The sequence below is a fragment of the Chiloscyllium punctatum genome, chromosome 37 (assembly GCF_047496795.1).
Source record: "Chiloscyllium punctatum isolate Juve2018m chromosome 37, sChiPun1.3, whole genome shotgun sequence".
Lineage (NCBI taxonomy): Eukaryota > Metazoa > Chordata > Chondrichthyes > Orectolobiformes > Hemiscylliidae > Chiloscyllium > Chiloscyllium punctatum.
The window spans coordinates 10,124,743-10,140,989 of record NC_092775.1 but is presented as its reverse complement, the minus strand read 5'-3'; the positions used below and the strand labels follow the sequence as shown (position 1 = coordinate 10,140,989).

General features: G+C 42.4%; 1 protein-coding gene across 2 annotated transcripts in view; it reads left to right on the top strand.

Moving 5' to 3' along the window:
• LOC140462849 (serine/threonine-protein kinase 3/4) overlaps window positions 1–16,247 on the top strand; it is a 147,022-nt gene that overhangs the window by 22,630 nt on the left and 108,145 nt on the right. For both annotated transcript variants that reach the window (XR_011954548.1, XM_072556223.1), the window contains exons 3-4: window positions 15,592–15,720; window positions 16,163–16,247. The exon at window positions 16,163–16,247 is cut by the window's right edge and continues 30 nt beyond it. Coding sequence is in view for 1 of the 2 variants with exons in the window: in XM_072556223.1 (XP_072412324.1) it covers window positions 15,592–15,720; window positions 16,163–16,247 (214 nt within the window). In the remaining variant the exon portion in view is untranslated. The remainder of the gene's footprint in view (window positions 1–15,591; window positions 15,721–16,162) is intronic.

The following is a 16,247-nucleotide window of genomic DNA, read 5'->3' as shown; positions in this document are numbered from 1 at the left end:
TTTTCTTAACCAAACCCTCAATTTCTTCCGTCATCCAGCATTCCCTATACCTACCAGCCTTCCCTTTCGCCCTAACAGGAATATGCTTTCTCTGGACTCTCATTTCTGAAGGCTTCCCATTTTCCAGCTGTCCCTTTACCTGTGAACATCTGCCCCCAGTCAGCTTTTGAAGGTTCTTGCCAAATATTGTCAAAATTGGCCTTTCTCCAATTTAGAACTTCAAATTTTAGATCTGGTCCATCCTGTTCCATCACTCAGTCCCAACATGTTCAACTGCTCCTCATAAGAAAATTCATCCGTTCCCTGAATCAACCTTCTTCCACTACCTCCAATGCCAAAATACTTTTCGCAGTGCAGGCAGTCCCTGGCTTGTGAAGGGTTTCCACTCTGGCGCTGAGCTTAAGACGATTTGAATATAAGATGAAACACAATACAAGACAATGTAAAGTAGCTTTTTGTAAGTACAGGAAATGTTAGTCTGTTGGGTCTTCAAAATTGCACCCATGTGTGGGACCTTGCTTTTAAGTATGAATGTTTGTAAATTGCGGACAGTCAATTTGCTTCTGCATTTCCTGCTAAAAGGCTGCATGCTTTTTGTGACTCATGCATGAGGACTCTCAAATCTTTGCGTGCAGCTTTGTACACACTTTCTCCATTGAAGTAAGATTTATTCTTTGTGTCAAAGTTACATTTTCCATCATTGTTTCAATACCACGTTTTTGTCTACTCAATCTGCCCATGTCCCTCTGTAGACTCGTGTCATCGTCATTACTTGCCTTCTCACCTATTTTTCTGTCATTCATAAATGTGATAGTAAATTTATTTCCTCCATCTGTCATTAATTTATGTTACAAGTAATTGTAGCCCCAGCTACGATCCATGTGACACTGCATAAATTAAAGGTTGCATTTGGAAAATGCTCCCTTACTCCAACTGTGTAGCATCCACGATGCTGAGAAGGTCGTAGATAGCACGTCTAGTGAATTGGTCACACCACAGATAAGAATTGTTGAGGGAGACGGTGAATGGGTGACCAAAAACCAGAGAAAGAGTAAGGAGATGTCCAAAATAGGTGTATCGTTGGGGACGATGGTTCACCAGGGGAGGGCAGCAGTTGTCAGGATCATGGCACCGTGGCGGGCTGTGCTGTTCAGAAGGGCAGGAAAAAGACTTTTAGGGCCATAGTCATAGGGGATTCTATTGTAAGTGGAGTAGATAGGCAGTTCTGTGGCTGAAAACCAGATTCCCAGATGGTATGTCACCTCCCAGGTGCTCAGGTCAGGGATGTCACCGATCAGTTGCAGAGCGTTCTGAAAGGGGAGGGTGAACAGCCAGTTGTTGGGGTGCATATAGGCACCAATGATATAAGTAAAAAATGAGATGAGGTCCTGAAAGCAAAATTCAGGGAGCTAGGAGAGAAGTTAAAGAGGAGGACCTCAAAGGTATTGATATCAGGATTGCTACCAGTGCCACATGCTAACCAGTGTAGAAATGAATGTATAGACAGGGTGAACACATGGCTTAAGGGATGGTGTAAGACAGAAGCGTTCAGATTTGTGGGACATTTGGTCCAGTTCTGGGGAAGGTGTGACTATTACAAATTGGATGGTCTACACCTGAACCAGACTGGAATTAATGTCTTTAGGGGAGTTTTTGCTACTGCTGTTGGGGAGGGTTTAAACTAATGTAGCAGGCGGCTGGAAACCAGAAGAGAAGACTAGGAGACAGTGAGGTGGAAACTAGAGACTGAAAGGATCGTGAAGTTAGCATTACCAAGGGGAAGAGTAGGCAGAGAGCAGATGAATGCAAAGGAACTGGTGGTCTGAAGTGCATTTACTTTAATGCAAGGAGTATAGTGGGTAAGGCAGATGAACTTAGGGCTTCTTTGGTGCATGGGAATATGATGTTATTGTGATCACAGAGAATTTGTTGAAGGAAGGGCATGATTGGCAACTAAATGTTCCAGGATATAGATGCATCAGACAGGACAGGGAGGGAAGTAAAAGGGGGGAGATGTTGCATTGCTGGTCAGGGATATTATCTCCGCTGTGCTAAAGGAGGACACGATGGAGTTCTTGAGCAGTGAGGCATTATGGGTAGAGCTGAGAAATAAGGGTGCAGCTACATTGGTGGGGCTGTATTACAGGCCTCCCAACAGTGAGCGTGAGGTAGAAGAACAAATAGGTCAACAGTTTATGGGAAGATGTAGAGGTAACAGGGTGGTGATGGGAGATTTTAATTTTCCCAAAGTTGACTGGGATATACTTAGTGTCAGAGGTCTGGATCAGGCAGAATTTGTAAGGAGCAGCCAGCAAAGTTTTCTAGAGCAGTATGTCAATAGTCCAAGTAGGGAAGGGGGCCATATTGGACCTGGTGTTGGGGAATGAGCCAGGCCAGGTGGTAGAGGTTGCAGTGGGGGATTCCTTTGGGAATAGTGACCACAAATCTGTAAGTTTTACAATACTCGTATTCCCATTCTGAGTATCATCTTCAAAGTATTTGCTGTACAATGCCACAACATGCTTTTGCTTTCTAATGTATGCATTCCCTCTTTCCCTAATTAGTTTAATGCCCTCCCTACCTCCCTAGCCATTTGATTCTCCAGGACACTGGTCCCAGCCATTGGTTTAAATGAAGCCTGTCTGACCAGAACTCTTCTACTCCAGTACTGGTGATTGTACCTCAAACTGAAACCCATTTCTCCCACACCAATCTTTAAGCCACACATTTAACTACTTGTCTTTAAATACTGTCAGTCTGCAATGATTTGGGTAGAAACCCTGAGATTATAACTACTGAGTTTCTGCTTAAACTCTTAACCTTTGTTTGTGAAAAATCTTTCAGCAGAACCTCTCATCAGCTGTGGAACTAATAAAAACTGGATCTCTCTCCTTCATTCCAAGTTCCCCTCTGGTCCTGGGGGATGTCTTTAACCATGGTACCAGACAGGCAGCTAAATATTTGGGAGTAATGCTTGGGGATGCAGAAAATAGTTTGTCTCCCTAATTATACTGTCCCCTACCACTCCTATATTCTTACTTCCTCTCACTACTTCAATGCATTGTTGTACAGGTAGCCAATGGGTAGTTCAGTCATCCTGCCTGGAGACCCCACTGTCATCTGCAGTTTGCAAGGACTGTTGGATAGTTGTAGGGACAGAAATTCCTCCAGATCTTCCCTTTGGTCTCCATACCTGTCTTGCCTCTGAACATACCATTCTGTCCTTGATCACAGAATAAGTTTGAATTAACTAATCTAAAGCATGTGACCATCTCTTGGAGCAAAATAACTTTCCACCTTCCTGGTGTCTGCAGCTTGGATTCCAGCTCCTCAACTCCAATCTGTCGTTGCTTGAACCACAAACTCTTGCTACTGACGTGTTCACTGTGGATCATCTTGGTGTCCAGCAGCTCCCACATACTGCAGCTGCAAAGTACCACACAAACTGCCATCCCAGTGTATTTTATGTATTATTAATTATCTCCCTTTTGTATCCCTGCTCCATATACTGAAGAATCCCCACCCTTAACATTTTATTGTTTTTACCCCTTTTCTAACATACCAGTGTCGATGTCACACCTAACTAGCCATTTTTCAGAAAAAGAGAAAAAAAACTTGACTTCTAAAGATTCAAAAATAGAAATACTTGCCAAATCTACTCCGCAATCACCAGTTATATTCAGCAAAAGCAGTCAAATACCCCTGTTCTTCCTCCATTGTATAACTTCAAACATTCTACTCTGTAGTAGGTCACACTGAATTGCCTCCTATATATTCCCAACACAGAGGGTCTGTCTGAGTCGGTTATTGAGGATCTGCTTTCAGTGGTCCTTAATTAGACTGTAAGGTCTAGGATCAGAGGCCATTGAGCTCATTGAGTCTGCTCTCTCATTTAATGAGGTCATGGTAGATTGAACACCCCTCAACTCCACCTTCCTGTTTTTTTTCCCCTATAATTCTTGATTCCATCAGGCTGTTCTTTCAGTACATCCCTTGAAAGTCAACCTACTCAAACCTTGCAGCTGCAGAATGTTAAGGTGCAGGTTTCAGTTTATTATCTACAAATTACAACTGAAGTAGGTTTGCACAAATTCAAGACTTAGACATGTTGCTAGCCAGCAAGTGCGCACAATTGGTCCTAGGAGAGATTTAAAAGCAACATGTTTGGCAGAGGAATGCATGGATAACTGACGAGATGTGATGGAGAAGAGTCGTATAACCAATATTGCAGTGACCCCAGGTAAAATGGTAGCAGACAAAAGATGGTGATAATGTTTGGGCTGCTGTAGGCCGGAAAGGGTTAATTCAATTCAAGTACTGTAAATTATTCCTTCTGTGACCTTGCTTGCTGTGGCAAATAGAGTCATCGAGATGTTGGCATGTAAACAGCCTCTTGGTCCAACTCGTCCATGCCGACCAGATATCCATCCATCTAAACCGTTCCTATTCATATACCCCTCCAGATGCCTTTTAAATGTTGCAATTCACCATTCCTCTGGCAGCCCAGTCCAACCCTCCCTATAGCTCAAATCCTCCAACCCTGGCAACATGCTCATCGACTGTTTTCAAAATCCTCCAGCTGGAGCATTCCTTTTGATTATTTTTAGTATGTATGTGTTTTTTTTTGCCTTGGTGAAGGCATCAGTGGCCAGGGAGCATTGTTTTCAGATAAGGGGCAGGAGGTTTGGAGGAGACATGAGGAAAGATTCTTTTCTACCCAGAGGGCAGTGGGAATCTGGAACTGTGTGTGTCAGAGGTGGAACACCTCATAACATTTAAGTATTTGGATGTGCACTTGCAATGCCAAGGCACTCAAGGCTATGGCCAAATGCTGGAAAATGGGATAGAATAGTTCTGCGCTTGTTTTGATGGGCATAGGCTTGATGGGCTGAAGGATACTTTTCTGTGTTGTCGACCTCTGATTTTTTTTTCAATTAATGATTATGTTTTATAATTGTATGTATTTCATATAGACATGGAAAGTTGAGCATTTTGAACAAGAATTATCTAAGTCCTGATCAGTGACTTTGGCTTGAATAATGAACTATTTCCTCTTAGCTGTAAAATCCTTAAACCTATTTTACTAATAAGTAAAGAATGAGAGGCATGGTTTCACCAGATGGATTTGATCCCCTCCTTGACAGACCCACAGTGACTGATGAAATTATTTCATGATCAAATTTGGGGAAAGGTTAAATGATAACAATTAAAACATTTAAAAGACATTTGGACAGGTACATGGATGGGAAAGGTTTAGAGGGATATGGGCCAATCACAGGCAAATGGGACTTCTTCAGTTTAGAAGACCTGGTTGGTATGGATGAGTTGGGTCGAAGGGTCATTTTCCATGCGGTATGACTTTAATATCAATGCTAAACTAACTACGCATCTTTTTCCATGAATTGAGTTTATGTCTGTCTTCCAGCACAGAGACTGACGCTAAAAGCTCCTACGGTCTGAATTATTTTTGTAAATACATGTCTCACCTATTTTGATTTTGTCCCTTCCTGTTACATTGGGAAGAGGTTAGAGACTTGCAATGCCTTTCACCTCTTCAGCGTGGTCAAAGTGTTTTACAGCCAGTTAAGTATATTAGATGCATTGTCACTGTTGTGATGTAGCTAATGAGGCAACCAATTCGTGCACAGCAAGCCCCTATAAACAGCAACGTGATAATGGCCAGATCATATTTTAAAACAAAATTGTCTTTGTTGAGAGACAGAGGCCCGGTCACCGGAACAGCCACTTTATTTCTCTCATTAACGTTACGGGAGCATCTTCATCTGCCTGAGAAAGCTGGCAGGGTCAATGTTAAATGACTCCTCCAGAAGACTGCACCTTCTCCAGTGCAGCATTCGCTCTGCAGTACACATGGGTGTCAGGCTAAGCTCTGTGGTCACATCCCCGGAATGAGTCTGGAAAGCATTCCCTTCTGGTTTGGTAGTGAGAGTGCTACATGTGCAATTTCACAGTGACTGACTTAATTGAAGTCTTAATCCATGTTGGTTGTGAACTTTGTCTGGAAAAATAAATGCCAAGAGATGTGTTGCAGTACATGTTTCCAGATCATTTTAAATTACGGAAAGCCCTCCCAGGACATGTGATGTCTGGAATGTCTGCAACTTTTGAATTTAAAACCACTTTCTTTTCAACCCTCAGATGAATGCCTTAGTTTTAAATGGCTTTACATTTTATTTTGATTCAAACTACTTCATTCCAAAAGAAATGCATATTTACAATGGCTTTATAGAAAAGAATGGGTTTACCGTAATATAATAATATCCTTGTGTCCCTTCCCTTCCCTACTTGGGAGCATCAACTTTTACTACTTGTCATCTTAGTGTGCTGAGGTTTGATGTAACTTCTGGATATGCTATGGGAATAAGGGTTTGTCATGCAAACAGTACCATTTATAAAAAAAAATCATTATCACATTGCTGGCTGTGGGACCATACTGTGTACAAATTGACTACTGTATTTCCTGCCGTCCCACACGGGGTTTAATTCAAAACACTTGATTGACTCACCTGATTGAGCTTAGTGATATCATGGAAAGTGCTGCCTAAATGCAAATCTTTGTTTCAGTGTTGTTTATTTGACCACCTTGCTCTAGTCTCCAACTATGTAGCTATTTCCTGTCTTTTTCTCAGCCTATTGGTAGTGAAACCCTCATTTGTGCTGCTGTTACTGTCAAGTTTGATTACTTCAATATTTTCCAGCCCAGAATCGCAGTCTGCTATCTTGATTGTATTCAAAACTCAGGCACCCGCACGTTAATTTGACAACCAAGGGGTTTTGACTCCTGCCTTTGATCATCCACAATCCAATTAACCATGTAGTTTGAGAATAGGAGTAGACATTAAGACCAAAACATATACACACAGCACCAATGGACCAAGTCTTCATTTCAGCTATTCTTGTTTCAAGGGAATTTTAATACCCGGGTGAAGGTAGATGGGACTACATTGGGTAGGACTATTTAGTCGGCATGTACAAGTTGGACTGAAGGGTCTGTTTCCGTGCTGTACATCTCTATGACTGTATAACCACCTAATGCCCACTGTGTTTCCTGACCTACAGGATCTCCTAGTTTAAACAATACCTTGAACTTAAAATTCACTTTTGTATTCAATTGCTCCCTTCCCTTTCTCTCGAACCTCCCTCAACCCTCCACTCCACAACCTCTACGCTCCTCTAGTTCTGGCTTCTTGAGCATTTCCAATATCTTTCATTCTATAATTGGCAGCCATGGGACCTGAACTCTGGAATTTCCTCCAATCTCTGCCTCCCTGTCTGCCTCTCCTCACTTAAGGTATCTCTTAAAGCTAGCCTCTTTGATCTGTCTTTTGATCACTTATGCTAATTTGGGGATCAGTGCCATTTAAAAAAAACATCTATGAAGAGCCTTGTGACATTGTATTAAAGGAGCTTTATAAATGCAGATTGTTATTGTGAAATGCCTCACTGGGGTAGCAAGCAAGAAATAAGCCCCACTATTCCTAGAGTTGGAATAAAAGTTAAAGATTTCATGAAAGTTTTTGCAATTCTCTGGTTTACTTGGTTTTTAGACCAAGGTCAGAAAGCATGGGCCAGGTTTCTACACTTAACAAGTATTATTATTTTTTACAAATGAATCGATTCTGGCTACAGATAAACAAGTATGAGACGTTAATAAAGAAGTCTAATACTTAAAATTCCAATCCCATATAAACAGCCCTCTGTACACACATACAAATGCACACAAAATGTGTGTTCTGGGCAGAAGGAAAGACTGGGAAGATAGTTCAGAGGGCCCTGTCTGCAGGATTTGCTGAGATGAGCCTTGTACTTAGCAGAATGCTGCTTTAGTACTTTTTACTTGTTTAACGAAGACACAGGGTGACTGGCCCCTGCTTAATGTCATTTAAAAGCCCTCATCAACTGGAAAGGGAAAATAAACTGTCTATTTTCAGGCCTACTATAGAGGAAAGAGATACCTTCTGCCTTTGTGGAGATCCATTTGCTTCTGATTATCACATTCATACTGCATCGTGTTATCATATAGACATCACAGATTACAGCATAAGTGTAGTTATAATCTGTCAATATACTGTCTCATTACAATACGAATACATATATTTATAATCTAATTGTGTTCTGTTATCATATACACATCACAGATTATAAATACACTTATTTGTGCTATAATGTCATTATACTGTCTCATGTCTTATTACAGGATGAATGCATATATTTATAATCTAATTGCATCGTGTTATCATATACGCATCACAGATTACAGCATGTTTAAGTGTATTTATAATCTGTCAGTATGCTGGCTTGTAGTTATGCCCCCCTCGTACACGCTGATGCCATCATCCTAGGAAAAAGACTTTCACTGTCTACCCTATCTAATCCTCTGATCATCTTGTATGTCTCTATCAAATCTCCTCTTAGCCTTCTTTCCAATGAGAACAGACCCAAATCTTTCAGCCTTTCCTCATAAGACCTCCCCACTTCCTCATTACTACCTGCCTGTCCACCTATCTTCGTATCATCGGCAAACTGCGCTAGAATGCCCCCAGTCCCTTCATCCAGATTATTAATATATAATGTGAACAGCTGTTTAATTATCCAGGTGCCAATCACAAGCAGAAAGTCTTTTCATCAAAAACTAGCCACTAGTTGACAGATCAGCTAGCTTTTTGTTGCCAGCCAAAGATCCATTTGTACACACCCCTTGGCTCTTAAATTATCTACACGTTCGGCTTCCACTACTGCTTAAATCAGCAGCTACTTATGATGAGTGTCATGTGACTTGCTTTTAAAAGGCGTAGCAATCCTTCAGCAATCTTTAGCTTTAACACCATTCTTTTTCCAATTCAGTCTGCAGTCATAAATACAGAAACTAAAAAGATAGTCTTTCGGGGTCAGACAGAGGGTCAGGGCTGGGAGCATGTTGTTTTTAATTCGTGATGCACTGTGAAGGCTGTGTAGCCTTAGCAGAACTGAACGGGAGACTAGATGAATAATTTCAATTGTCATTGAAGTTTATTAAGCTTATTGACAGAGTTGTGTCTGATTGCTGTTACTTGTATCCATGCTGGCAGGACTGCATTAACTGTGTTGCCATTATTTGCTGTGTTGATGAGACTTGAAAGTTGAGAGGAGGAGAGCTTTCCCAATTTGCCTCAAAGAGCACCTGACGGGTCTAAGTTTTAAGCACCTCCTGACACTCCAGCACAGTAACCAGGGAGTGCTGAACTATCAGCCTAGATTTTGTGTTGAAAGTTTTTGGAGTGGTACTCAAGCCACAACCTTCAGACTCGAGGCTGGACCTGTTTCGCTGAGCTCTGGCTGGCACCTACCAAAACATTGAGTGTCTGCCCACATCAGATCAAGGAAGGGAGTGGATTAACTAAAACTGATAGTTATAAACCTGACTTAAACCCACGTTTTTTTGTGGCCTCTTCCTTAATATGTAGCTTCACAGCAGAATTGCAGAGAACTTGATCTAGGGCAAATTGCCTAAAATTCCTCTTTTCATCTTCATTAATTGAAAATGAAGGGACATTATTCTGAAGAGTATACCCAGATCATGGCTGGACTCGCCCTGATGAAAAGCCGTTGACAAACACTGGAATTCAGGGGTTGGATCTTAGTGTGTTTTTGCTTCTGTTTTCACTGTGTAACACAGTTGCACTTGGAGAAGGCACAGTCAGACAGCTTCCCTTAAACTGTAGCTAGATTTGGCTTGCGGGTTTCCTGTTGCAGAGGAAAGATCAGGGGTTTTGCAGAGAGGCTGTGCTAATAAACCCTGCAATGGACACCCTCCGCATTTGTCAGCAAGTGCGTTTTGCAGCAAGCTTTTTATTCTGTTGGTACTATTGCGAAAGTTATCAGCAGGCCCATAGTGTTAATGTTGTAGTCAAAACTGCTTCCTTTAGATGAGTGCAGAAGTAATGTATAAGGAGCTGTTGTGTTTATTTTAAACATGTTTTCGATTGTGATCTGCAGTGCTTTGCTTGAAAAGGCAGTAGAAATGCATTCAGCAGTAACTTTCAAAAGACAAATTCATAAATATGCAAAGGGGAAAAGCAAAATCTCAGGCTAAGGGCAGAGGCTGAGACTATTGGAGAGCTGTTTCAAAAAGCCAGTGCAGGCAAGGCAGTCTGTGTGCTATGGTTCTACATAGACCTCTCTCAAACAGCAAAGTGGTAGCCAGATGATAACTTTTGCTGGTGTTAGTTAAGGGATAAAAATTTTATGTCCACTGGAGTGTGCAGACAAGGTCGCATCCACAAAATGTCACCTCTGGCAGTACAAACCACCTTCATCATTGCACTAGAGTGTCATTCCAGACATTCAGCTCAGTGTCTTGGCTGAGAGTTCTACTCTGAGCCAGGGACTGAAATACGTTAAGTACCTGTTATCTGCAACTTCCTTGACCCCTGCAGGTCCACATGCTGTAGGTTGATCCACAGTACCCTTACGGAGGGAATTCCAAGATTTTGGCCTAGTGTTAGTGAAGGAACAGCAACTAATTTCAAGTCAGGATGATGACAGACTTGGAGGGAACTTGAAGGTGGTAGTGTTCCCGTATATCTGTTGCCCTGGTTCTTCTATATGGAAGTGATCGTGGGTTTGGAAGGTGCTGTCCAAGGAAATTTGGTGAATTTCTGCAGTATGTCTTGTAGATAGTACACACGACTGTGACTGAGCATTGGTGGTGAAGGGAGTGAATGCTTGTGGATGTGGTGCCAATCAAGCCGGCTGCTTTGTCCTGGACTACTGCAGTGCTCTGTTGTTGGGGGTATACACACTGCTATAATCCCAATGTTATCATTGAACATGTCAGGTCCCAAGCTGAAACATAGGAACCAAGTTAGGCCATTCAATTTTTCGAGTCTATTTTGCAGTCCAGTGCGATCATGGCTGCTCTGTGGCCTAACTCATTTTACCTGCCTTTGGCCCATACCCCTTTTTACCTTTCTTGGTAAAAACTTATTCATCTCCAATTTAAAAGTAACATTGCCCTTTGTGGCAGAGAGTTCGGAACCTCCATGCGTTGAAGTGCTTCCTAGATTAAGTTTTGTTTGCTTTTAACAAGGTAGTCTCTCACTGAAACAAATGCATGCAATGTTGCAGGTTTTGTTTTAACAATGAAACAAAAGTTTATTAACCAAAAGAAATGAAGATAAAATTGAATAAGCCAAACAATTTACCGTGGCACAGATTCGAAGATCTAGTGTAGTGAAAGTATGATCCAAAGCACCCTTATACCGTACCCACTCCAGGGAAAACAAAATTCATACACTTTGATAAGCTTATGGCAATTGTGACTTTAACTCCTGGACAGGAAATGCTGATAGCTGCTTCCTGGAGCTTTTAGGTACCTGAGCTTAAATGTACTTAGTTTCAAGTAACTTCTTCAGGGTTTCATGCCAGCGCTTCTTTTGGGGACTAAAGTAATCCAAATGTGATAACTTTGGATGGAGTCTGATGGATGCATACAAGGCTTTGAGTTAACTGTGAGAAAATGGGAGTAGAATAGCTTTTGGCTTGTGCAGACTCGATGGGCCACAACCTGTACTCTAGCTCTCTATACACTGTGACTATATTCTCGCCTCGTCAGGCTCATTACTCTATGCAACCATTCCCCATCCAAGAACTGTCCAAACTACAGCAAACAGTAACGAGCAACTATGGGACCAGGAAAGTGCCAGTTGATCAAGTATTCCTGCAAATTTATAAATTTTTAAAAACTTGAAATGGCAAGTGCAGAGAAGTTCTGGATGTAGGTTTGCTGGAAAATGAACCTTCCAGCTCAGCAAGCAAACCTACATTCAGAACCTCAACCTGCGCTACAAATCTTCTCAAAACTCACTAGTACAGAGAAGTAAATAATTACTGTTATCACCCAGTAACATGATGCTACAAACTTACCGAATGATCAAAAACATGAGCAAAGTGATTTCTGTGCAATCGATTCCCAGGATGGCTCAGGGAAATAGCCCAGTAAAGGTGGTTGTTGCTCACCAAAGCAAGGAGAGGATAAGCAGTATGGATACTGAATCAGAACGGTGAAACAAGGAGGGAGGGAGGTCATTCAGCTGATTGTGCCTGCACTTGCCCTTTAAAAGGAGCTATTCAAATAGTCCCACTCACTCCTGTCCTTTTCCCCAAGTAGTCTTCCACTTCTCTTTTGAATCACTGATCACCTATCCAAGTCATCACAAGTCACCGCATCAAAATATTTCTCATCTTCTTTGGCATTTTTGTTAATTACCTTAAACGCTTGTTACTGACCTTCTTGTCACTGGCAACTGCTGCTTTTTTCTCCTTTTCATATACTCGGAACAGCTGCTTTTTGTAATATCTACAAGTGCTCTTACATACAACTGAACATGAACAGTTATTCCCTATCTATCTTCATTTGAACAGCTGTATTCCACCTCTCCCTAATCTCAGGGGAAAGGGCTCTTGTAACACAGTGGTAGCGCTCCTACTCTGAATTAGAAGATCTAGGTCCAAGTCCCACCTACAACAGAAATGTCACAACGAATCTGAATAGGTCCATTAAAATATCTACTTGCTCTAAGGAGGATTCTCTTATGGCACAGTGGTAGTGTTCCTACTCCTGGACCAAGATGGTCACTGCTCCAGAGTTATGTATTAACAAATCTAATCAGGTTAATTGGAAAATATTTACTCAGTCTAAGGAAGGGCTGTTGTGGTGTAATGGTAATGTACCTACTTCTGAGCCAAGAGGTCTGGGTTCAAGTCCCACCTGCTCCAGAGGAGTACAATAACATCTTTAAACAGATTGGTTGGAAAATAAACCTGATCCATGGGAGGGGCACTTATGGTACAGTGATAGTGTCCTTACCTCTTAGGGGAAGATGTGCTCAAGTCCCACCTGCTCCAGAGGTCTGTAATAAAATCTCTGAACAGGTTGAGCAGAAAATAACCAAACATATTTAGGGGGCTTGTAGTGCAGTGGCACAGCCCATAATCACTGAGCCCGGAGGTCTGTGTTCATGTCTGACCTACACTGGAGGGGTGCGATAGCAACTCTGATCAGGTTGATTGGAAAATTTTTTTTAAAAATCTGCTCTAAGGAAGAGATCCTTATGTCTGAGTCAGGAGGCCTGGGTTTGCGTCCAACCCACTCCAGAGATGTATAATATCTCTGAATGGATGGCTTATTAGAAAAAAATAGACCTGCTGGAATGACAATAACCTCAGTTTCCCTAATTGCTTCTTATCGCTGAAGTCCGTTATCTGTGAACCTGTTATAACCCCACAGGCCTCCTCTGGTGCCAAGTATTAGACATAATACTTCAACCTACACCTCGTGCTGATTCATACAGATTTACGATAACTTCCTTGTTTTAGGTCTCTATTTATAAAGCGATGAACCTCATTTCAAAAGAAAATCTCTACTGTCTTGGCATCCAACCTTGAAAAATGTCTAATGTCTGCCTCTGCTCCCTGCAATCCCTTTAACAGTTGATATTGATTCCCACTGCAGCATCTGAATTGGTTTTAGCCATTGCCACGGTTCTGGTATATTCACCCATTCTAATGTGACACAACAATGGTCACCTATGAGCCAATCATCATAGTAAAAGAACAAGCAAGTGTCTGGAATGACTGAGGGTTCACGATGAGATGTCGAGGGCAGCAATGTGGCTCAGTAGTTAGCACTGCTGCCTCTCAGCACCAGGGAACCATGTTCAATTCCATCCTTGGGTTACTGTCTGTGTGGAGTTTGCATGTTCTCCCTGTGTCTGCATGGGTTTCCTCCGGGTGCTCCGGTTTCCTTCCACAGTCCAAAGATGTGCAGGATAGATGGATTAGCCTTGGTAAACATGCGGGGCGTGATGGCAGAAAAGCACAGCAGATCAGGCAGCATCCGAGGAGCAGGAGGGGCAATGTTTCAGCCAGAAGTCCTTTATCAGGAATGAAGAGGAGGGGCTTTTGCCCGAAATGTTGATTCTCCTGCTCCTTGAACGCTGCCTGACCACCTGTGCTTTTCCAGCTCCACACTTTCAACTCTCCAGCATCAGCAGTCCTCACTTTCACCTTGGTAAATGTGAGGTTGAGGGATAAGGTGGTGGTGTGGGTCTGGGTGTGATGCCCTTCAGAGGGTTGGTGCAGACTCAGTGGGCCAAATGGTCTCTTTCTGCACTGTATGGATTCCATGATTTGATACTAAATAAAGCCATGCCTGGTGTAAGCGCTCCCTTTCATTCTGTTTGTCAGTCTTGTGGCAACGTCAATACCTGTTTCTGCCCATTTTAGTGTCAATAATCACTGCATTACAAGATACCACTGAGACTTCTTTGATGATACAGGACAGTGATGCCAACAGTTGGGCTTTTGTGAAATGCTTACAGCTTCTGGATGAGTTACGAATTGTTGGGATTAAAAGAGTTAAACATGGAAACATAGCAGCTAGGAGCAAGGTTTGGCTATTTGGCCTTTTGAGCATCTCTACCATTCAGTAAGTTTTCCTAACTGCACCCCATACCTGTTAGTAAGGGACATTGGGCTGTGCTAGTTTTATCATCAGTCGCCAAAAGCAAATGGATCTTGTTAACACCAATGTGCTGATTATTTGGACTGTGGAATCTCATTCGTTGATTCATAATAGAGTTAACTGTCTACTTTGTATATAAACAGAAACAGTGAGTGTTGCAAAGCTGCTACCTGTTGGAAGGAGCTTTACTAAAGACTCATGGTTGTCTTTGGCATTTCCTGTTTACTGCACAGATTGCATTTAAGTAATCTGAAGGTTGTAAAAGATTTTGTTCTGAGACCCTGAAGGATTCTTTTTAACTGCACTTTATTTATTTTTGGGGCATAAAAATAATGGATGATTGATATATGAACAATTGGGAGAATGTGTATAATAACAAATCTCACTGAGCACTGTAGTTAGATATGTGGCTTTTCCCCTCTGTTTCCTCTAGTGTCAGATTCTGAAGTGAAAGTTGTACTAAGCTCTGAGAAAAGGGAATCATAGAATCTCTAGCGTGGAAGCAGGCCATTTGGCCCATCAGTTCCTCACCGACCCTCCGAAGATCATCCCACCCAGACCGCCAAATCCACACATTTCCCCCTCCCCCCCCCCCCCCCCCCCCCCCCCCCCCCCCCATCTCCCCAATCCCTCTAACCCTGCATTTCCCACAGCTAATTCTCACTATGGTCAATGCACCTAACCTGCACATCTTTGACTTTGAAACCAGAGCACCAGAGGAAACCCATACAGGCCCAGGGAGAATGTGCAACCTCCACACAGACAGTTGCCTGAGGCTGAAATTGAATCAGTGTCCCTGGTGCTGTGAGGTAGCAGTGCTAACCACTGAGCCACCTTGTTGCCCTATTGGAAAGCAGGTTGCATGTAACAGTGACAGAGACCGATGTAATTGTCTGATCACCTGTTATGGCTGAGAGGTGGGGGAAATGTAATGATCAAGGACCCTGGGAAAGACTGGTATCAAAGATTGTTGCAATCATTCCCTCTTATTGGAGGCGTAGAACAGATAGGTTGGCCTAAATCTGTACTGCTGGATTAATGTTAATGCTTTATGTTCCCTCCCTTAGGTCCTATGGCAGTGTATTCAAAGCCATTCATAAAGAATCAGGCCAAGTGGTTGCAATCAAGCAGGTCCCAGTGGAATCGGACCTGCAGGAGATTATCAAAGAGATTTCCATCATGCAGCAGTGTGACAGGTGAGGCACAAAGTGTTGCCAGTGGCTCCGCACCTTGATTGATACTTTTTAAAGTGAAAACCTAATTGCAGTGACAGTGCACAACAAGAGATTTTGTACTGAGGGAACAAAAAAAATGCATCAAAGTCTATTCTTGATCAGCTGCATCAGTTGTTTCCTTGTGTTTCACCATTCCATGTGGAGCACAGAAACAGGAGTAGGCCTTTCAACCCGTCAACTAGGAGAAAGTGAGGACTGCAGATGCTGAAGATCAGTGTCAAGAGTGTGGTGCTGGAAAAGCACAGCCAGTCAAGGCAGCATCCAAGGAGCAGGAGAATCAATGTTTCGGGCATTCAAGCTCTTGGTCCTAATCGTTAGATCTACTGACTCTTCACTGTACTAACTATTCTTTAGTTATGTGTAGCATCCTGTGACTTTTAACAGTCTTTCTCTTTCTCCACAGCCCTCATGTGGTGAAGTATTATGGAAGTTATTTTAAGAACACAGACCTATGGATAGTCATGGAATACTGTGGAGCTGGTTCAGTA